A 24,285-nucleotide genomic window follows, 5' to 3' on the forward strand; every position below is an offset into this window, starting at 1 on the left:
ATGCACAGGGAAAATACAGATGTTTGTCAGTTCCAATCCACAGTGTCAAAATTCAGCCTTGGTATTTATGGATGGGAAAAGGATTCCTCCTTCCGAACCTCAACTCTGGGTATCTATAAGGATCTCCGAAGGCTAATAATGATGATATGGATGTCTAGTGCTGACTTAAGAATAAGTATTTAGAGTTGGCAGAGCCATGCTTTTTGCAGCAGATACTCCCTATTTTTTTTCTCTTTTTCTTCAGACTGGGTCTCCTTATGTTGCTCATGCTAGTCTCAAACTTGTAGGCTCAAATAATCAAGTGATCTTCCCTATGATCAGCCTATGGAGTAGCTAGACTACAGACATTTGTAATCATGCCTAGCTCCCTGTTCCTTAATTAAGAGACTAAACCCCACTCAAAAAGAATTTAAAAAGAAGCTGAGGCCAGCAAGAACAGTTAAGTCTTTTTTCTTAGGAATGAAAAACCACAATAATATGTAGGCACTGTAAATTTGTTTTTGTTTTTTTTTAATGGCAGGTCAAATATCCTGAAACATAACACATATTTTAATAGTCTTCTAATCCCAGTTGAGTTCAAATATTAAAGTAACACACACAAGCTAAGAGAATTCAATATTGTTCCAAGGCACTTACTGAATCTCCATGACTAGATGAAAACAAGAACAATTAGGATGAACAATTAGACAGTATATAATATAAAAATAGCTTTTTGCTTACAATTTACAAAATGTATTATTATTACAATCTTTGATATCTGATAACCTGCAATGCTGGCTGCATGAATCCAGCAATTTTAAAATTCAGAAACTATCTTCTAAAACTTCAGGGCAAATAATTTACAAATAAGGTACACAAAGATTTAGACCATGCAGAAATTTCTTACATCTTCTGTTAATATTTTATGACTGCAACTTTATCAAATTATATACCTACTTGCCCTGTACATATACAAAATAACGCATACATGATAAAACAGCAAAAGAGTAGTCCTTGAACTCGATTTATCGTAAAAGTATTACTGTATTAACAGGTCTACAAGCAGCGTGTAACAGGGTTAAAAGACATTAAGGCAATAATACTTGAAGTTACAAAATAAACCATATGTAATACTTTTCCTAAATGTAGTATAAGGCAGGTAGATGGTCCCAGCAAAAAAATATTAAGGTAACAATCTACACTGCTGTTAGTCCCACATTTTAAAGATGGAATACTATAAATCTGGCTTTCGGTGGCACTTGCATTTTCCAGTATAGTTAAAAGTGTCTTTTAGTTCCCTGAATCATGTCCATTCTGAAGGTGGAGCTCTTGGTCCTTTGGGTTTTCCACAGCGATTACCAAAACCTATAGTCAAAACACCACGGTAACTGGTCAGTGTTCATAGACACTTTTACAATACTAAAACCACATCTTAGAACACATGTATTTAGGTAAGAGAATTCAGAATTTAAACCAAACAAAACTTTGTAAATACAAAACAAACAAATTAATTTTGGGGAAATTAAAAATAATTGCTTCTTTAAAAATTACTATGCCTGGGTACAATGGCATGTGCCTACAACTGAGGAGACCAAGGCAAAAGAATCCCTTGAGTCCAGAAAGCCAGGCTTGGTAACACAGTGCAGCCTCATCTCAAAAAAACCAGAAGACCAAACCAAACCAAACCAAACCCCCGAAAAGCTAAAATAAAACCAGTTCTATCACAAAGAAAAATATCTAAGGTATTTTAATCTTTCTAACACAAAAGATCTGCTTATACACTACAATTAAAAAAAAATATTTTGGCTCTTAATCTCAGTGTGGAACAGAGTAAATTCATTCACTTATATCATGATTAATTCCAAGTGACTTTGACCATACATGTTTTATTCTTGGCAAGTAACATTTCAACATGTGAATAAGTCCTACTACAAAGTTTGATAAAACTGCTTTAAGGAAATCTTAGAATAGATAATGACCTTTTCTCACACTTGCCAGCATTAACTGTTTGCAGTTTTAAAATTGTTTATTGAACAAATTACCAATATCTGTGGCTTCCGTCGGACTTTCTGTTGTCTGATCTTTCTTGTCACTGAAAGTAGGTGGACATTCTATACAAGTCTCTGTGTGAACACCTCCTGTTGGATGATCTAAAAATGCAAAACAAAGTCCTTAGTAATTACCATTATTTGTAGCATTATACTACACACAGAACACTTTAGTTGTTTTAATGTGGGCAATGAGTAAACAAGCAAGTTTTATTTCATGGATACAATCATAATTTTAGATGCCCTGATAAATACAAACTCAAGGGGAATGAGCACAAGAAATCATGTTAGGTGGATTATTATTATATATTATTAATATAATTATATATAGCATACTTTAATCCTCTTCACCTCTCAGTATCCTTTCCTTTGCCCCTCACCCCTCCTGCTGATCACCTTCCCAAAATACCCCTTGCACATTAATTTACATAATCATAATGTCCCATTATCATCAGCAGCAGCATCACCTTAGGTCTAGGGTTTTTTTTTTTGGCAGTACTAGAATTTGAACTCAGGGCTTCATACTGGCACTTGAGCCATGCCTCCAGGCTGGTCGAGGTTTTCTGAGATAGGGTCTCACTATCTCAGCCTATCCAGCCTGGCCTCAAATTTGCAATCCTCTGCCTCAGCTTCCCAAATGCTGGGATTACAGGTATGTACACCCAGCTCATGTTAGGTGTTCCTGAGGACTACATGGAATACTTCTTCAGTGTGAAGGGTCTCGTTAAGTTCTCATTTTTTTCATAAATACAGATCTTAGCATATTTATTATAGTCCCTGAAAAGTAGGTATGCTATGTGCTTATGCTCAAAGGCAGTAACTACAACTGAAATGTCTTTATATGGAAGTCAATGACAAACAAGTTCATGGTTAATTAGTGGACTGTTTGCCTCCTTAAAGTAGTAATTCTTTTCAAGTTTTGTTGCTTAAATTGTAGAGTTTATTCATTTAATTAACTACCAATGCATAAAATTAGTTAAAAAAATAAATTAACTACTGGGTTTATTATTCTGTGAGGGACCTTTCTGGAAACATGGAATTTAAGTCAAATAATACATGTTTTCTGTACTCAAGTCAGCAAAAGTTCTTAAGGCCTCTGCCACATATCCTTCTTTGATTTTTGTTAGTTTATTTTTCTTTATTTTTTTCCCCCACCTCTTTGTTTTGCTTTTTCGAGGCAAGGTCTTATCCCATTCTGGCTTTGAACTCCTGATCCTCTGGCCTCAGCTTCCTAAGTGGCTATCACGTGCCAGGCACAATGTTTCTTAAATTAATTATTTAATATTGAATGTATTATATAATATACATTATATACTGTAGTATATAATATATATGGATATACTATCATATATATATATATATATATATATATATATATATATACGTGTGAATATGTATATATATGTGTATTATGTATATAGTTAAATGTTCACAACAAACTTGTAAGACAAGTACTATTATCATCTCCATTTTGCAGACAAGAATACTGAAGCTCAGAAAGATTATGTAAGTTGCCCAAAGCCACACAGTAAAATGGCGAAGATGGGATTGCAATCCAGGTCAGCTTGGCTGGAAAGCTAAGCTCTTTTCATTATAACACGATGCCTCAGAAAAGAGAGTAACAGAGTTTATGACCTGGAATACACCTATTAGGCCAAGATCTAAGGTGTAATCATGAAAGAGAAGAGCTAAAGCAGACTGGAGAATAGAAGCAGAGATGCTAGGTGAACTGAAGGAATTATAAAGTCTGGGATGTATGATAAGTCCCTTACATGGTCACTGACTTAGAAAAATTAAATTACTTGAACTAGTTTAGTATGCTGAAAAATTTTCTAACTCAGCATTATAACCACTGGTTTGAACCACATAATTTTTATATTTATTCAGAAGTAAGAACAAATATCCTAGAAAGATTTCTAAAACATTTGTTTTTTATGGACCTAATTCTATCATGTAAGTAAATCTGGGGGGAATTTATTCAAGTGGGGATCTAACTTCTAAGTGGTTTGTTGTTGTTTTTTAGTGCTGGAGATTGAATCTAGAGCCTCACTCATGATACACATGTGCTGTGTCACTGACTGAGCTAACCCTAAGTGACTGACCGAACCCTAAGTGTTTTCATAAGCAACAGAAAATAAAATACAACAAATATCAATAATTTATTTCCCATAAGCCTCTAACTATCGATAATAAATGTTCCCATGACTTTCCAGATCAGATCAATAACTGTTTGATGAATTTAGAACTGTATCACATATTCTAAAAAAGTTGTCCTAGATATTTTCATATATACTAAATCAATAACCAAATAGCAGAACTCATGATAAATGTCATTTTATAGAAATTAACCTATAAAGTCTAGGGCAAAAGAAAAAAAAAAAAACCATCAAGTAACTTACCACATTTTTCATTTCCAGAGGTTATCGAGCCCTATAAGGAAGACATTTAATAACTATTACAACACATTCACTTTATGTGCAAATAATGGTTTTAATCTATTATGGCTATATATCCCAACAAATTAAGGTCCATCAAAATTTTCAATGTCAAAGGAGAAAAAATGATGTTCCACAATTAGGCATTAAATAATGTTTTACTGTCTTATACTGGATGAAAACTGAAAAACAGGAGCTACTGCACAAAGGAATAAAACAGCTGCAATCTGCCATCTACCAATGTCACCAAATTATGATATCACTGATTATAATTATTATGGGCTATTAAGATTTTATGTGCCAAGTAGGTGGGTTTTTTTATTTTAGAGATATAATACAGGGAAAATGTTAGTGTTGATGAAAAGTAGCATTAACCACTGTTAAAAATCTTTGATTACTGACATATTTCCTGAATATGAAAGAAATCTTGTGTGACCAGTGGTGTTATAAAGGGGAGAATGAAATCTAAGAAAGTAGTAGGATCCCCCCCCAAAATATTAAGCCCTGTTAATATCTCCGAAATAATTTAAAACATAGTATAATTTACAAATTTCAAAAACAGGCTGACCAAGTAATACTCTGAAGTAATGGCCTTATAACGGTCAGGTTACCTTTTTAAAAAAAACTCATATGGTGTATTTTATAGACTTTTTATCAGAAATCATAGCATAAGTAATGCTGGCTAAAAATTGTGAAGTAAATTTAAGATGACACTTATTATAACAAACTGTAAGATAAATTGACATCAACAAAAGTATTTAGCTGTAGCTATTCCAATCCCAAAAGGACTCACTTCAGACTCTCTTTGTTCAGACCATTCCTGACTTTGAAGGTCACTCCATTCAGATCTTATAGGGGTATCTGAGAAAAATGGAATCTTAAAATTAAAACCACATCATCTGTTTCTTTGCATTAAAGTACAAACAAAACAGGGCTGTACATAGCTCAATGGTAGAGCAACTGCCTAGCATGTGCAAGGCCCTGGGATCAATTCCCTACTAACACCAAGAAAAAAATTACATACAAAACAGATCCTATACATTTGTAGAAACTACTGCTTTCATAAAACTTTCATAGCTTCTATTAATTCAAGAAAATTTCTGAGTTTCTCTCCTTAAAATTTAACTAAATGAAATCATTTGTTTATTGTAATCTGTGAATAATGTGCAGACTTAAGATAGTTGAAGTATACTGCACTTCACTGTTGAACATTCTTAAAATTGGTCAAAATTGTTAATATATCGACAATGTAACTCATTAGACTAATGAGCATCTCCACTCACCACGAGACACCGTAAACATACTCAAGATGCCTCTGTACTCTTTCTTTAGGAAGGTAGTAGGAAAGAATACATTATTAATGCTTTGAAATAAGATCACTTTCTCCCATTTCTCATAGATACTCTAGTGAAATCCAGCTTCAATGTCAACTTATTTATTTTCACTAAAAAGTAAAGTAATTAATGTTCTCACCAATAAGTGCTACTTCTTTTTTTTGGGGGGCGGGGCACTACTGAGGTTTGAATTTAAGGCTTCACACTTGTTAGGTGCTCTACTGTTTAAGCCATACCTCCAGCCCAATAAGTGCTACTTTTAATGAATGAAAAAGACTCCAATTGCAAATACATTTATATTGCATTTAACTGAATTCTAGAATGTAATATAAATGCAATCATTTCAGCAATCTTAGGAAGTAAAAACTTACCATTTTAAATTATTTTCCAAATGAATTAGAAGCATATCAGCATAAATTTAAACCAGTTTTTTATTTTAATTATTCAGCAGAAAAGTTACTAGATTAACATCAGTCATGTTTTCCAGTTTATTTTTAGACTATAAAGTAAATGTAAAAGAAGAAGTGACACTCACTATATTCACTTGCTAATACAAAAGATTCAGGAGTTCTTTCAGGTAGGGGAGGAGGTGAATCTTCATTAACATCAACATCTAAATTAAATGTATAAAATTTAAAAATTAAAAATTAACAATTCCATCTAAATTAAACCTGAGCACTTTCTTGATATTCTAAATATCCTTGTCCCAAGTATCTAATAATTCGTTTTTGAAAACCTTTTTCATTCAACTCATTAAGAATTATAAAGCAAAGAACATAGTCTATTGCTACCAGACAAAAAAAAATTACTCCCTATAACTTTTCTGATGCTCTGAACCCTAAAAGGACAGCTTTTGCCATTTGACTTAAGACAGTGTTTCCCAAACTGGATTCAATTGCTTAACTCTTTTCATTATTTTGTTGTACTATGAACCATCCTTCCTATTCACTTATTAAGTATTACTCATTCTAAACTTAACTGTGTATTTCAGTCATACTTTTAAACACCAATGACTAAAATAACCTCATAGTGCTGGTCATTTTTCTAATGTATATTAAAATAAGCTATTCAAAATTTAATGTCCACTTATTGCCTAAAACATTTTTTGGCGGGGGAGAAGGTGTTGACTCAGGGCCTTGAACTTGCTAGGCAGGTGGTTTACCTCTTGAGCCACTCTGTCAAACCTTTTTTTCATTTTTGGGTGGGACCTGGGTTTGAACTCGGGGCTTTCCACTTGCAAAGCAGATGCTCTACTGCTTGAGCCACACCTCTAGTCATATTTGGAGATGGGGGTCTCACAAACTATTTGCCCAAGCTGGTCTTGAACCACAATCCTCCTGATCTCAGTCTCCCAAGTAGCTAGGGAGCAACTGGTGCCCAGTCACTAGCTCCATTTATGTTGGTTATTTTTAGTCCTTTTTCCCCCAGTACTGGGGGGACTGGAACTCAGGGCCTCATGCTTGCTAGGCTGGTGCTCTACTACTTGAACTATTCCACCAGCCCATATATTGGTTATTTTTGAGATAGGGTCTTGCTTTATACCAGGATCAGCTTGGACCATGATCCTCCTATTAGTGCTTTCCTGTGCAGCTGGGATGACAGAAGCACATCACCACACTCAGTCATTGATTGAGACAGAGTCTTGTGAACTTTTTGTTTGGGCTAGTGTCAAACCATGGTCCTTCCCATCTCCACCTCCTGAGCAGTGAGGATTTACTGGCTTGAACCAGTGTGTCCCACAGCCTAAAATCTTCTGGAAAAGTGTCACATGACTATACTTGGAGGGTAAGATTAAAACCATTTAATTTTTTTTTTTTAACCAGTGAAAACGAATTAGCTCTTGGAAAAGATAGTTCAGTAAGTAAGCTGCATAGGTCACCATTATGACTTGGAATAAATGAATGAATGGAGTTTTGAGTTTTCACTGGGGGCAGAGAAATATGAGCACACAACAATGTGTATGGAATCTTAGGATAAGGAAATGTGAGGCTCCTATATCAAATTGTCTTGGTCTTACCCATTGTTTTCTTTAAAAATGAACAGTCTGGCCATGATATTCTGTTTTACCACATCTGATAAGATACACATTAAAAAGAAATTAAAAATCAAGTAAATTCTCAACACGCATTGAGGCTTGTGATTGCTCTTGCCTCTCCTGCACTTACTTAGCTAAAGATACATAAAGTCTTTGTGTTCTGCTGAGAGAGTCCCAGTCCAGAAGGGCAGCAGGAACAGTATGGAACACAAGCATATTTACCCCTTTGCCCTCGTTACTGACAACTCACAGTGAGGAATGGCTATTCTAAAGAAAGGGCACATAATGTGGCATTCTGGTACCATTTCATAAATTAAGTGAACAAAGAAGGAAGTACAGTACTACATGTTTCTAAATATTTAACACGTATCTTTAAAACTCTGTGCCGCTTCTTTCATGACAATTTTTACTCTTAAAGAATTTTATTTTCTGTACTTCGAAAGAAATAGTTACCAGAATCAAAAGACAACTCATAAAATGGGAGAAAAATCTTCACCAACTACAACAGATAAGGGATCAATATCTGGAATATACAAAGAGCCCAAAGAACTAAGCAGTAGAACAAATAACCCAATTAATAAATGGGCAAATGAACTGAATAGACAGTTCTCAGAAGAAATACAAATGGTTAATATATATGAAGCAATGTTCAAAATCCTTAGTCATAAAGGAAATGAAAATCAAAACTACACTAAGATTCCATCTCACACCAGATTGACCAATATCAAGAAAACAAACAACAACAAATGCTAGAGATAATGTGAGGAAAAAAAGAACTCTTATACACTATTGGTGGGAATGTAAACTAGTGCAACCACTATGGAAATTAGTATGGAGGTGTCTCAAAAAACTAAAAATAGACCTACTTTACTGACCCCATCATACAACTCAGGTATATATCTGAAGGAATAGACATCAATATACAAAAGAGTGACCTGCATATCCATGTTATTGCAGCTCTCTTCACATTAGCCAAACTGTGGAATCGGTCAAGGTGCCCAACAACCGATATATAAAGAAAATATGGTGTACATATACTATGTAATATTTCTCAGCCATAAAGAAAAATGAAATTATGTCATTTGCAAGCAAATGAATGGAACTAGAGATCATCATGCTGAGCAAGATAAACCAAGCTCAAAGGGCCAAATAGCACGTGTTCTTGACATTTGCGGAACCTCGCCCTAAAATGATGATGATGATAACATAATAATAATGAATGTATATGGGAGACTATAGGGGGAGATTAGTGGGAGGAGGGGAGGGGGAAGGAAACAATACTAAGGGATGAAGAAGATGGAAGTATGATACATGAAGACAGCATGATGAAACCCACCAAACAAAGTTTGAAAGGGGGGTGAGGGGGGAGGGAAGAAGAAGGGGAATGGGAATACAATGGAGGGAGTGAACTTATTTAAGGTATACTGTACATATGTACAGAATTACTACAGTGAAATTCTGCCATATTATTAATGTACGATAAATAAAAAATAAAATTAAATCAAAAATATTTATTTTCTAATTGTGCCCCTTGGTTCTCAACTATATTTTTCTTTCTGGATGTCTAGAGATCACCTTTCTTACATTACAAACCTTTTTTAGAGATAATACAACCAGAGAACACACATTTTACAGAGGCCTTTTGCGAATCATACACTGTACGGGGTCTATTCTAGCCAACTCTGAGACATTTTTCAGGAGGTATGAGGCCAGGCTGAGATGAGAATTCATAGCACATGCTTAGCATACATGAGGTCTTAGGTTCAATGTCAAGCACCAAAACAAATAAACAAAAGAAAACAAAACAGGAACTTTTGTCAGGCAGTAACTTATACAAAAGGTTGTTTTAGGTATCAGTACAAAACTATTGAGCTAATTCACTAATAAATTTTAGGAGAAAAAAAATCCCTAATTCTGTGTGAATGGTTCTACAAAGCAAGTTACTAAAAATAAATAATCACCTATAAGATGATATAAAGTAATCTGCATGGTAAATAATTAGTAACAATTAAAAATAGGCCTACTTGTGCCGGGCATGTGATGATGCATGCTTGTAATTCCAGCACTTGAGAGGCAGACACAGGAGAATTGATCTAAGCTAGCCCCTCGGGCACATAGCAAGACCCTGTATCAAAAAAAACAAAAGGACTACCTGAAGTTAGGTTGTAGCAATGAACATTTTAAAAGGTATAGTTAGAGTAAGGTAAAAAGAAGCAGATTTATCTTTGTTTTGAAACACAAATAAAACTGAAAGAACTGAGGTGAGTTAGTCTACAGCAGGATCCTTTTCAATTATCCCTGTACAGTATTTGTTATTTTAAAGGAACTCTTTCTGCTATCGCAGGACTATTCATGCCAGTAACTTTTAATAGTGTATCATTTCAAGTATTCTTACTGTCCTCACCAAACTCTATTTCCAGGTTAACAGTTCAAGAAAAATGCCAAAATTAAAATTTCTTGCCTACATATTCTCTTGTACAGGTGTAGGGTGGCAGTTGTATTTGAAACTCAAAAGTTGAGGAAGAAAAGATACTAACACTTTAAAATTATGGCAAACTGGTAAAGTAATACTTGTTATGGCAACCAATATCTCTGAACACAGCCTTCAAATAAGTAATGGGAGAATCAAGAAATAGAATTCTGTAACTTAAAAACTAGCTTAGATGCTCATCTACTCTTACCAGATCATCTCAAGACAAAAAACAGCATGTATGATTAGGGAAAACAAAAAGTACCACAGTATAGATGGTATTACACTGGGTTAGAAAAAGAAAGTCATTTTTCAAGTTTGCTGTACTGATTTTGTCTGCACATTATAAATATCAGTCTGTGTGAGTCAGTACCAAAGCTCACTGACAGCTAAATAGACCACTGGTAATCAATATATCAATAAATAGCTCTCATTTTTATAATGTCTGCTTCTCAACTTGATGGTCTTCTTAAGAAGGCAGCCATGATAATTTATAGATCAAGGAGTTTTAAGAACTAATAATACACTAGGCAATGGTGGTGCACACCCTATATTTCCAGCACTAGGGAAGCTGAGGCAGGAGGATCAGGAGTCCCAGACCAGCCCGGACTATCATAAGGGAGACCCGATCTCAAAAATACAAAATAAAATAGAAATAGTCAATAACATATCTTGGGAACTAAGGAGCATGCATTACTTTGAAGTAAATTCTAAATTATCTTGGAAGGCTTAAAGAAGAATCATTAATTAAATCATAGTTTTAGTAACTGGGTATGTACATATCCTGTTCAGTAGTAAATTTTAACTGCTTAGTAGTTTCCAATATTGCTCCTGGATTAAACTCAGGGTTGAGAGCAACTTTATCTGCAAGCATTTGTCAACAGTTTTTTTTTTTAAAGTAAGTGAGATGACTAAATATTTATGAGAAACATGAGTGAAATTCAACAACCAACTAAGACATTCTATAGTATTTGTCACTGTTACTATAAATGATTTTATCTTCCCCAAATTATTTCTAATTAGTCAGATAAATTTCTGACTTATGCAAAACACTAAGAGCTGAAATACAGAAGAAAACGTAATTTTCTAGTTACAACAATTAAAATATTTTGGAAAAATGAAACTCACTAGTACAGTGATCAAACTGAGGTAACAAAATAAAAATGATCTAAAAAGCTGTCTAAAAAACTAAACTTTGTTGTAGGTTTTGGAGTATGGAATGGAATAAAATATTACAAACATAGCTAATGTGCTTAGAACAGTGAATAGCACATGGTAAAAATATTTAAGTATTAGAAACTGTATTACCTTTTTCAGCACCTGAATATATTGTTCCTGCCATATCATGTCTAGCAATGGACATTGGCAATACTTTCCTAGTAGAAATGCTTTCAGTACTTGTGGCAGCAGAAACTGTAGCACTTGCTGTCGAAATACTAGTTTTATTCTTGGTTACAGCACCATTAGAGTTCCTTTCATCTGAGTCTGAGTCTGAGTCATCAGAGTGAAGAGGATTAGTAAAGCTAAGAGGTGCTCTGAATAGAGGTGAACTGTTAGGATGATCCACAAGATCATGGGTTTCAACTTCCACAGCAGGGTTTGGTGTTAAATTCCCAGTTTTTATAGTTTGAGAGTGGACATCTGAGGATTTGCTTTCGGATGAATCAGATATGGGTGTGGTGTGCTCGGGTCCATGAAATGACCATGTTACATGTCCTTTCTTATCAAGAGGTAAGCGGTCTGGCCTTGGAGGTGGGTCCGAATTCTTCTGTGATTCTTCTGGTAAAGTAACAGGAGCTTTGTTTGACTGTGTTGTACTGCAGTCCACACAAGAATTCTGAGAAATATCATCTACTTTTATATCCCCTGAACTTAATTCTTGTGGCTTAGAGATTTTATCAGTTATACAAGATGAAGCAGATTTAATTTTAATTGCATGTCCCCTATTCAAGAGTGTGTTCCCATCAAAACTCTTTGGTCCCTCTTGGAGAGGGACCTTCTTAATCTCAAAACTTAAATTTCGCTCCAATTTTTTATCTATCTGTTCAATAGTTGTATCACTTTTCCCTGGAAGGTCTGTTGATTTATTATAGTTTCTGTTGAGGTCTGTTGAATGTTGTTCTGATGAGACCACGTGCAACACTGGCTTTGGGTGGTATCTGTCATTGTCCTGCCACACAGTAGTGACTGTTGGGAAAGCTGATGGGGGAGAAGGTGTCAAGATGGGTGGAACTGGATGAGGTTCAGGTGGCTGCAGTATTTCTTCCTTAGCATCCCCTTCTACAAGGCAACTGAAAAACATTAATAAAGGGTATTTTAAGAATGTCTATCCTTTTAAAATTAAGTTGATACATGACAATTATAGCTAAAACTGTTACATTAAAAGCCATGAGAATAGTTATAAATAAAAAAGTATGTCAGATTAAGAAAATTTAATGTTTATCAAGGTAATACATATATTCTACTTTAAAAAGTTATTAACACAAGACTGGTAATGAAAACCAGTAGTTCACTTCTACCAGAATCTACTAGTCAGCAGCAACTACTTTTAACTTTTTTCACAGCTTCTTCTAAGATTAACCTCAGTATTTCAAAATGTTTACACTGCTATTTCTTAAGTCTTTTTGTTTCACACATTTTGTACTGACTTCTTCCCAAGATATATATATTTATAATTTTTTGTTAACTACATCTTATGACTATGGATATTATTCATACTTACGACACCATTTTTTTGGGATAACTTCTTTTTACCCTAACAATAACCTTTGGGTTCACATGGCTTAGTTCTCTTTGGTAACATCAGTAACTCAGTTATTTCCTGCAGATTTGTATACCTCCTCTCAGGTCAAGCACACCAGGTAGTATCAATTCCACAGACATCTTAGATGTCTTTGTTCTCTTGATCCAGGTTCAACAACTGGCTCCCTAGGACACCATAGAGTCTCAGCTTCAGATTCTCCTGTTTCCCAGACTTTATTTTGAACTTTCTAAATATATTCCCTGTTTTGGTCGGCTACATTCTCTAGATGGTTCTCAAGCACTATATATAGAAGGGAAACTTCATTTGTTGTTACTGTTTTTATTTTGATTTGCTTTGTTTTTTGAGATGTGGTCTCACTATGTAGCCCAAGCTGGGCTTGAATTCACAATCCTCCAGCCTCAGTCTCCCAAGTGCTGGGATTACAGGTATGCACTATTATAATAGGCTGAATGCAAACTTCTTGAGAGCTTAAATACATGAGGAATATATTATAGTATTATATCATATCCCAGATACTGATGAATTTTTCAGTTACAGAATTCTAGATTGCAAACAGCTTTCCTCAAGAATTTTGCAATTCTGGTTCTTATTTCTTTTTTCTGTGCAGAGTAGGTGGTACTGGAGTTTGAACTCAGGGCCTGGTGCTTGCTAGGTAGGCACTCTACTGTTTGAGCCACTCTGCCAGCCCTGATTCTTATTTCTTTAACTGTGAAGGTTCCTTTCTCTCTCTCTGTATTTTTAGATTTTATTTTTATTATTGACATTCTACAGACTCATGATGTAATTTTTAAAAATTCTATTGTATTAAAGCTCTATTTTTAATGTAGTATACTGGAAATTTGCTGTATATTTTCTTTAAGAAAAATTCATGTCCTTTACTTCTAGAGGTGTTTTCTTTTTTTGGCAGTACTTTTGAACATAGGGCCTTATTTTTGAGCCACTCTACCAGCCCTTTTTTGTGGTGGGCATTTTTTTTTTTTTTTTGTCTTTTTTTTCTTTTTTGGTGCTGGGATTGAACCCAGGGCCTCACTCATGCTAGGCAAGCGCTGTACCACCGAGCTACATCCCAGCCCTGTGGTGGGCATTTTTGAGATAGGGTCTCGCAAATTATTTGCCTGGCTGGCTCCGAACTTTGCTCCTCCTTATCTCTGCCTCCTGAGTAGCTAGGATTACAGGCGTGAACTACCAGCACCCGGCTCTAGAAGCTTTACTTATTTCTTTGCTAATTTCTTCTCCTCTAGTCTCCTTTCAGAATATTAGTTCTCTACTTTTACCTTTCCTATCCTATTTTCTATCTTTTACTCTATTTATGTTTTTGTTTATAATTTTTTTTTTCAGACAGAGCCAGTACCACACACACACACACACACACACACACACACACACACACACACAAATTGTGTTCTTAGCTGAACACAAAAAAGGCTAGTCAACTTTTTTGGGACTCAGTTTTAAAACTATCAAAAGCCATGTGACCATGTTTACTGTAAAATCACTGAGCTCACTATGTCACTTACCATTTTTCACTTATAATCAACTACTTGCAGAATGAATAGAGATGACATGGCCAACTAAGAAAAAGGAAGATGTAACAGCATAAATAGCAGATGTTTTATCAATGTTAATAATTACTTTTAAACTAAAAATGTTCTATCTTATATGCTATTTACAATTTGGAACTGAAAAAGATGCTTCCACCTGTACTCATCCTTTTTTGACCTCTATCAGTACCTTTTAAGCTGGGTAACAGTGACTCACTGGTGGCCTGTAATACTAGTGACTTGAGAAGCTAAGGTTGGGAGGATCTCGGTTTAAGGCCAATCTGGGCAAATAGTTCTCAAATCTCTATCTCCAAAATAACCAGACCAAAATGAACTGGAAGTGTGGCTCAGGTGGTAGGTAGAGCACCTGGTTTGTAAGCACAAAGCCCTGAGTTCAAACCCCAGTCTCACCACCCCCCCAAAAAACTTTTAAAATTACATTTCAGATCAAAGATGTTTTTAACAGTAAAAATAACCCAACAATTGGAAAGAAAAGGATTAAAACACAGAAAGCATAGAAAATAGAGACCTATAGTAAGACCATGTACATAAACCCTTCATTGTGCTAAAATCTATCCTTATTAAGTTTAAAAGATGCCTATGTGGAATGAATAATTAAAACTTTAAAAGTATTAAGTGCTCAAATGAATCACTACTGTCCTTTGTGATTTCCTTTATCCCTTCTATTATAGCCACACCTACAAGCTTGATTGTCCCCCTCCTTTTGGTATTACTGGGTTTGAATTCAGGTCTTCATGCTTGCTAGGCAGGCGCTCTACTGCTAAACCATGCCTCCAGAACTTTTAGCTCTGCTTATTTTTAAGATAGGGCCTCACTTTTTGCTCAGGGTGGACTAGACCATGATCCTGGGATGACAGGTATGAGCCACCACACCCAGATTTCTTCCATTGATTAGGGGGGTCTCCTTAACTTTTTATTTTTTTGCTTGGGCTGGCCTGAATTCAATCCTCCCATGCAGCTAGTTTTACAGGCGCAAGCCACCAGCATCTGGCCACTTCTATAAATTGGTCAAATGTTAAATTATGCTTTCAATGGTTTTTTTTTTTTTTTGGTATTTTCTATTTGTTTAATCATTTGACGCTTATTTTGGTTTTGATGTGAAATAAAGACGTAAAACACATTTTCTCCCCAAATGGTTAATAGTATAATATGACTTTATAAGTAAGTCTTTCCAATATTCCTATTATTTAGTATATATTAAACATACTCCTAATTAGACATGCCTATTCCCTAGTTGTTACCAACCATCAGTTGGTAAATGTATTTCTTTTTATTAGTAAGAGTGGTCTTTTTTTTTTTTTTTGGCAGCACTGGGGTTTAAACTCAGGACTTCACACTTACTCTTACTGCTTGAGCCACCCCGCCAGCCCAGTAAGAGAGTATTTTAAGTATTAGAGTTTTACAATTTATAAAAGGGTTGGTTCCCTCTTCTCACTATTTTCTTTCTATGTTTGCTTTGGTAGTTTTGCTTCTTTAGAAATCCAGATGAAGGGTTGGCGGAGAGGCTCAAGTGGTAGAATGCCTGCCTAGTAAGTGTGAGGCCCTGAGTTCAAACTCCAGTACTACCGAGAGAAAAAAAAAAAGAGAGAAATCCAGATGAACTTTAAGATTATATTTAACATGATTTCAGAAATACAGATCTTTCTGGCATTTTGATGAGAATTACATCAAATCTGAAAAGAAATGATATTTTAAATATCACTTAAAATCTAAATTACATTTACATTTTCCAACCAAGAACTCTTAACTTTTTACATTAATGCAAGTTAAAACGTTTTTACGTAAAGTTCTACTTTCTATTTAAGTGGTACTAGCTCTTCTTTTATCCAGATACCTTGCCACTATCTTTTTTTTTATTCATTTATTCACATGTGCATACATTGTTTGGGTCATTTCTCCCCCGCCCCCATCTTTCCTATAAATTAACAACCATAAGGCATCTTGTTAGTGTTTAACATAATTATCTTTAAACAAACAAAAGGAAAATAACAATTCAAAAATGAATTTTGTTTTGTTTTTTTTTTTTTAGTGGTTATGGGGGTTGAATTCAGGGCCTCGCACCTGCTAGACAGGCACTCTACTATTTGAACCACAACCCTAAGCCCAAACTATGAAAAAATTCTACAAAAAAACAGGAAGACTGAGATATACTTGTAAGCCTTTACTCCTATTTCCATTGAGGGGAGCAGGAAATGTTTCTTTTTCTCCCTTCCACTTCCTCCTACTTTATCTTGTTACACTAAAATAAATTATTGCTAAATTATTTTTAAAAGAGTAATACTTGTTTTATGCATGTGAGGTATGTTTTTCTCCCATCTCCTAATTTTCTACTTGCATTTTTCTCATGGTCCTGAGTCACCAACCTTCCACCACATTCTATGCTATCTGAGAATTCCCTAAATGATGCAGTTTCAAATGCTTCAATTTGAACAAATTGTAACTCCTTGTTTTAACACCACCAATGCCCTCATTCTCAGACAGAATAGGTTTGAAAGTCCAGTTCATTCTCCTAGACAACAGGGAGTATTTTTGCCTCTATTGGGGTTATGGGGGTTGGGGATTTAGCTCAGTGGAAGAGCGCTTGCCTGGCAAGTGTAAGGCCCTGAGTTCGGTCCCCAGCACCGAAAAAAAAAAAAAGGAAAAAAATATTGGGGTTATGAGTAGGCTTAGTAGCAGAGTACACCTAGTATATAGGAGGCCCTAAGCTCATTCCCCCAAGCACTGCAAAATGAAACAAAACAAAACCTCTCTTGTTCATGGCCTCTATAACATCACTCTTTCCTAGTTTGTTCTTTAGTCTATACCCAGAAATTAAATGATGGATGCCCCAATCATGTATTATCAGTTATATAATGAACCATCAATAAACCTTTATCTCTAGCCTAGAGATCAAAATGCCTAAAGCACAACCACAATTTGTTTTCTTCCCAAAACCATGAAATTGGTGCAAGCGAAAAGAATGTGAAGTGTAACTGTCACTGTCCCTGAAATATTAAGTAGATTAAGAAAATTTACGAAGCCATGCACTCTTTTATTTCTTGGAGTTAAATCTGTGGCAGTTTATAGAAACAGCTAATTGGGTACATTTCACACATACTGGTGGTTAGTAAATAAATTAGAGAGAATTCTGTTTTCTGTTAAGTTTAACAAAATATGAGTTAAAAAACAGACAGTGAAATCTGCTATTCAATTACAATGAGATTTAAAGTATTTATAAACCAGAAGCATAAATGATTTAATCAGGGTCATACTTGTTTTCTTTTTGCGGTAATAGGGGTTTCAACTCAGGGTCTTCCTGCCTACTAGGCAAGGGCTCTACTGCTTGAGCCATACCCCAGCCATGGAAGTGATTACATCTAATCAACAAACATAAGCCTTCCTCTCTAAATTTTCTTCAGTAACATGTACTTAAAATATCTAATAAATCTGATACTATAGTCACACTAATAAATTATGCTGCTTTTACTTTTTATCAGTCTTTTGATTTTGTGATTTTACTTTCAGGTCTGTTGCAGTAATTTAGGTCTAACACTAATCTGAATTTTGAAGCCACAAAGTCTTCTGTGGTCTTTCTGGACCACAATGAAATTGTGGCATTTACTCCACTGAATAATGAAGAAAAAAAGACGATCTATGCATGTAATATAAAATTGTTACTCTGTGTGGCCTAGTTAAATTTCTACCCCACCCTATCTTGTTTGTTTTTGAAAACAGGATGCCTTATAGACTAGAATTTCCTCTTTAGTTAGCTAACCAAAATCAGTTGTATCTAAGATGGCTACCAAAGTAACCAAAAGACAGCCTCTAATTTCATGTGCATGCTAAGTGACACCACCGCAGTGCCCTGACAGTTAACAATAGCCATGAAGATGACACAAAAGAACCACAAAATGAGTAAAGAGAGATGGCATCAGAATTCCTAAAAAAACCTCTCACCCGTTCCCAGAAAAGACACAAGTATTCCTCCCTTTATTAGCCTACCCTCCTCCCTTTTTATGAGATAGGGTCTATGTAGTCCAGGCTGGCTTGAAACTAATTATGTAGCCCAAATTGGCTTTGAACTAGAGCTTCCTGCCTCAGCCTTCAGAGCACTGGGATTATGTATGTACCCCTCAACCAGATCTCCCATCCTTTTTCTATTGCCCTATAACTATAATCTGCTGACCCTAAAGGGTTAGTAAGTTGATATGAAAATTTACCTACCAGTTCTCCTATTCTTGGCCAAGAATAAAAGTCTACTTCATTACAACATGACTGTATTAGGAGATCTGTCTGAGTGGACTACCAGGAGTCAGGAGAGGAAGAGAGGATGACAGAGAGCGAGTAATATTAATACACAATGTACCTGTACACGAAGATAGTATAATGTAATGCACTGTAAACTGTTCAATAATAAGGGAGCAGTATAATAGAGAATGAGTAAGCAGTGGTGGGGGGTTAATTTGATTAAAGCATGATATATACATGACTGAAATACCAAGGCAAAACCCCCTTGAACAATCAATATGTATTTTAAAAACATGCAGGACAGGAAGGTAAAACAGGTCTTGTCTGTGGGTAGTTATGGGAGGCGGTGTTAAATGGAGAAGGCAAGGAAGGCGAATATGGTAGACAATAAAACTTATTGAAATTTTTCTCAGAGGGAGGTATGAGAGAGAATGATAGAGGAGTTGAGTCTAATTATGATATATTGCAAGCATATATGTAAAGTCACAATGTATCCCCCCTGTACAACTAATATAAGCAAATAAAAAGCAAACAAACAAAGAGCCTACTTCACTGCTCAGCTGATACCACAATTCCAAGAGTTTAGGGTCAAAAATTAGTAACAAAAATCACCCATATATAACTTTGTGCATGTACATCCAATAAAAACTTTATTACTATTTTTAAAATTACTTAACAAAAGTCAACTGTTGAAACAGGATAGAGAAAGGTTTACAATTTAGACTTCTTTTTATTTTTTTCCTTGCAGTATTGGGAACATGTTATTATTACATGTTGTTAAGAGGGAGAAAACATATAGATAAAAAGTACAGCTGAATGTGATGGCTCATGCCTGTTATCCCAGGTACTTGTGAGGTGGACATGGGGAGGATTTGAGGCCAAGCCCAGGTAAAAAGTTCCCCAAACTCCGTCTCAAATAAAAAGGCTGGGTGTGGGGGATGCACCTGTCATCCCAGCAAGGCAGGAAGCATAAATAGGATTGTGGTCTAGGCTGGACCAGACAGGAATACAAGACCCTATTTGAAAAATTTCTACAGCATAAGGGCTGGAGGCATGACTCAAGTGGTAGAGCACCAATTTAGCAAACACAAGGCCATGAGTTCAAACACCAGTATAGCCAAAAAACCAGTATACACTTGGAATATTTCTACACGGGCTTAATCTCATAAAATAAAAGATATTACTTAGCTTCCTTAATACCTAGGACTCTAAGTTAGAAAACAGTTTGTAGGTGTTTCAACTGGCCTCTTTGGCCTCCTCACAAGAAGCCAAAATGCTAAAATGTATTTATCAAGGTGGAAATGAAACTGGAAAGAACTAATGGGAAGTTTTGCTGGCCAACAGTTAGTATCTCGGGCAATTAAATGCTGACACTTAACCTCACTATATAGGCTTCCTGATTTCTTTAAGAAGCATGCAAAGAAATTATTAAAGACTATAATAATTATACATTGAAATCCATTACAGGCCAGGCATGTGCTACACGCTTCAATATAATATTGCTAAATGTTAACACTGAAAAGTGAAAAGTGATAATGTACCTCAAATAGTAAGATAAAGAATTTTCAGAGGAACAGCTTTAACAAGTTCATTCAGTTGGTAAATACTGAAGTTAATATTTGAAATGAGACTTCCCAATGTAAAAAACTTCTTTATTCCAGAGTGTACAGGTCTCTTTCCATATTTAGGAGATTCCTTCAAACACAGCTAGAAGCTTGTATGGCCAAAATGTGAGACAAACTGCTTGTGAAGAGTACAGGATTCTGACCAAATCTTCAGTTATTAAGGGAAGCTGTAGGCTATTTCTTTTGGAAAGAGGGTTGTTCTCATTAGGGCAATCTTTTGATTATCAGCAACTCAATGCCAAGACCTAGCCTTAAACACCTCAATAACCTTTCTTCTATTTCCACCAAACTTTTAACAGGAAAAGAACTGCTGAACTCTGTATAAAACAATCCTACTTTAAGGCAACAGTTAATCAGTTTGGACAAATTTATGTTTAAAATAAGATGCTATAAAGTATTATAATAGTTTTATTTAATCTTTAGGACAATACTTAAGACAACAATAATTAAAAAAAAAAAATCCAAGGATTAAATAAGGGACTTACAACTCCAGAACTAAATGACTGAGTACTTCTGACTCTGTCTATATTCCTTCCATACTACCACATAACTAATCTAGCAGTTATCCTGAAAAAGAAGAGAGTGGAAGAAAAGAGATAAAAATACATGTGAAGTTAACTGTTATGAATGAGGTTGGTATGAAAGTAAGAAAAAAATAGAGAAATAAGGCTATCTTTACTAATAATGTCATTAAACTTCACGTAACTTTCCTCAACATGCCTGCCATTTTGGGCAAGTCATTACAAGAAACTGGAAATCTTCAGAATATCGAAAATTTTAATTTTAACATGCACCAAAACATAAGCTATATTCAATTCATGATTGTATCACTGTGCTCTGCTACAGTGTACTAACATTTTTAACAAAATAAAATTTTAGTACACTAGTAACAAATCTATCATCATGTATGTGTTACATCCTAAACAAAAGAGTAACAGTTATAGAACTTAGAAATATTCAAAACTTGGGGCTGGCACTGTGTGTATCAAGTAGTAGAGCACCAAGCTGGAGACTCTGTTCAACCCCCAATACTCAAAAAAAAAAAAAAAAAAAAATCAGAACTTGTCCGTTTAATAAATAGTCAATAAAATAAAAGAATCCCCTCAAAGAAAAGGTTCTACAATACCTGCGGGTCCTTGGTGGCTTTGGAGGAGGAGAATCTTGTTTTTCGGTATCTATGGAGCTGACCATATTTTCAGTGGTAATTTCATTCTGCCAAGGGAAAACAATGCTTCACTAAACTTTGAAGAAAAAATAATTTTACTTCCTCATGTTCAACAAGGTTGTTTCTGATTTGACTGTAAAACAATAATTTTGGAAAGTAACAAAATGGTTAAATTCTAGCCCTGTATTTTAATCTGAAGGACCAAACTTCAGATTTCTATTAACAAACACCCTACCAACAATTACTGGAAGATCAACTGTGTACCTCAGCAAGTCAACACATTTCCAATACTTCTGTAAAAAAACAGGTTTTCAAGAAAATAAATATCAAAGAAGTTAGCTTTTTTTTTTTTCCTAGCAATCACTACTACTAGAAACTTTTTATGTGCAGAAAGGGAAAAAGGCAACACAATAAAGTTTATAACCTGCACCTTTCCCAATCTTTTTTGGACACTACTATGACTCCCTGGTACTTAGTAACACTGGTTCTATGATTTATTTTATTTTAGTTTTGAGTCAGGGTCTCTATGTAGCTCAGGCTGGCCTCAAACTGAAGATTTCTGCCTTCCAAGTATTGGCATTTTAAGTGTTGAGCCACCGTGTCTGGCTTATGATTCATTTGAAACATTTCCTGCCACACCCTGTGCCTCTGTCGCCATGTGAAGTGCCTATTCCTTTAGGGATATAGACCTTATATTACTAATTATATGGAATCCAAAATGACAGGGAGAGCCCATCCAGGATATTCATGGTTTTATGGGTCACCAGGACAAATGACTCATTAACACATTGATAATCCAAAGTCAATTCAACATAAGAAAATAGAGATCTTAACTTTCGAGCAATTTTTAGTGTGCACTGTCTCCTGATATATAATGGGTGAAGGATTAGGAGAGCATTTTACATATCCATATGATCAGAACAACAGTTTTACATCATAAGATTAGAAACTTTCATCCTTAATTAAAAGCCGCCTACCATATGAGTTGAGGCATCAGTTGAGGGATATGTGTTAATGGTAGGGTGATCATATAATTTATGGATCAAGGATTTTTTTTTTCCTCATTTCCCTGACTGGATCAAGGATTTCTTGAGAATAAAAGAAGAAGACTATTAATTACTATATCTAAACAATAGGTATAAAATATTACCACCCTAGACTGGTGACTGTGGGTCACCAGTTTTAGGTTCTAAGACCATCAGAATTTATAAACTCCGCATCATAAAGCTCCTCTAACATATTACTGATTTCCATTAACTACATAATATTCTCGTAACACTCATTAGTTTTTGTATCAAACACCTGTAAGGTGCACATTAAGTAGGATAAATAACCAAGGTGAAACTGCTTTTATTGAACTGTTTCTAATATAAACTGGTAATTTTTTAGTACAACATAAATAGCCTCATGCCATGTCAACTTAGGTTTTGCGGCCAAATGACTATAATATCAAACTCATAGTAATGTTTGTTATACTTTTCCATCTTCTGACCTGTTTTTATTACCTACAGATTTACAGAGCAAAATAAAACATTCAAATAGGGTGCTTTAAAAATAAAGAACATTATTGTAATTGAGGTAAAAGTGTTCAGAATTCAATCTAAAATGTACAGAAGGACCGTAATACAAACTATGGTTATTACCCAAATATTCTACAGTTGAAAATCCTGGTGTTGACTGTGTTGATAATGGTGTCTTTTACATAAAGGATAAAAACACATGCATGCACACCTTACAGATGATGGCTTATTGACATGTTTCTAAATCCTGAATCAGTATGACATATATATAGGCTTTCAGAATAAATTTTCTCCAGATCTCCTCTCTAGGGAGTCAAGAGCTGTAATGAGTATCATTTACTGTATGCTCTTATACTACCAATTAGTATTTCAAACTAAAATTTCTACAGAATTCAGGAATGCAACATTTAAAAAAAACTTTTACCTCTGAATTAAGTTGTCAGAGAAATAGCATAGTTTAGAATGGTATGCGCATATCTCAAATCATTTTACTCAACTATACCAAAGATGCTTTTCTCCAATTCTTTAGAGTCCACATTTTTCTCTAACTGGGGCTTAAGATTACCAATCATATAAAGACATCCAATGAAAAAAAGTCACCTGTATTTAAAAGTTCCAGAAAACAAGATTTCTTAGGAGAAAAATATAAAAAACTTACCTAGAATGATAATATATCTTTTCTACTATCCATTATCCTTTCCATACTATCCATTACCCTTTCCATTTGTAATCAAGTCATCCATTGCTATTACACAGTCATTTGCTGTACAACAGCATTCAGATCCATAGTTGATTGCATATATGAAAGCTGTCCTATAAGATTCTATGGCCTAGTTGTACAGTGACTCTTATGTTAATGAAAAAGTAAGAAAGAAATTTTATATATATATATATATATATAAAATCTTTAATACCTGAAATTGTTACTTGACTAATAAAGGAAATACACAGAATTCCTAAAACTCATGGATCAGTATAAGATTACTTTAATATATTGAGATCAGCATTTGGTAACAAATCTCTCATTTAGAAAACCAAGAAACTGAAAACAAATATTCTACAGAACCATTTCATAGGGAAAAAGGAAAACAATGGTCATAAATTTTCCAGCTCATTTCTTT

The 24,285-nt window shown here is 34.9% G+C and overlaps 1 protein-coding gene across 4 annotated transcripts in view; it reads right to left on the reverse strand.

The window, feature by feature from the left end:
* Positions 1-489: 489 nt before the first annotated feature.
* Positions 490-24,285, reverse strand: part of Ptpn12 (protein tyrosine phosphatase non-receptor type 12) — a 79,972-nt gene continuing 56,176 nt past the window's right edge. For 2 of the 4 annotated variants that reach the window (XM_074064900.1, XM_074064899.1), the window contains 7 exons: positions 21,606-21,691; positions 11,610-12,592; positions 6,332-6,409; positions 5,256-5,323; positions 4,427-4,457; positions 2,022-2,129; positions 490-1,344 (listed from right to left, as the gene is read on the reverse strand). In XM_074064900.1, coding sequence (XP_073921001.1) covers positions 1,283-1,344; positions 2,022-2,129; positions 4,427-4,457; positions 5,256-5,323; positions 6,332-6,409; positions 11,610-12,592; positions 21,606-21,691 — 1,416 coding nt within the window. In that variant the 3' untranslated portion in view covers positions 490-1,282. Of the gene's footprint in view, positions 1,345-2,021; positions 2,130-4,426; positions 4,458-5,255; positions 5,324-6,331; positions 6,410-6,440; positions 9,957-11,609; positions 12,593-21,605; positions 21,692-24,285 lie in introns of those variants that run through there. The other 2 variants (XM_074064901.1, XM_074064902.1) reach the window with 2 other exon arrangements.

The sequence above is a fragment of the Castor canadensis genome, chromosome 2 (assembly GCF_047511655.1).
Source record: "Castor canadensis chromosome 2, mCasCan1.hap1v2, whole genome shotgun sequence".
In the NCBI taxonomy this organism is placed as follows: Eukaryota; Metazoa; Chordata; class Mammalia; order Rodentia; family Castoridae; genus Castor; species Castor canadensis.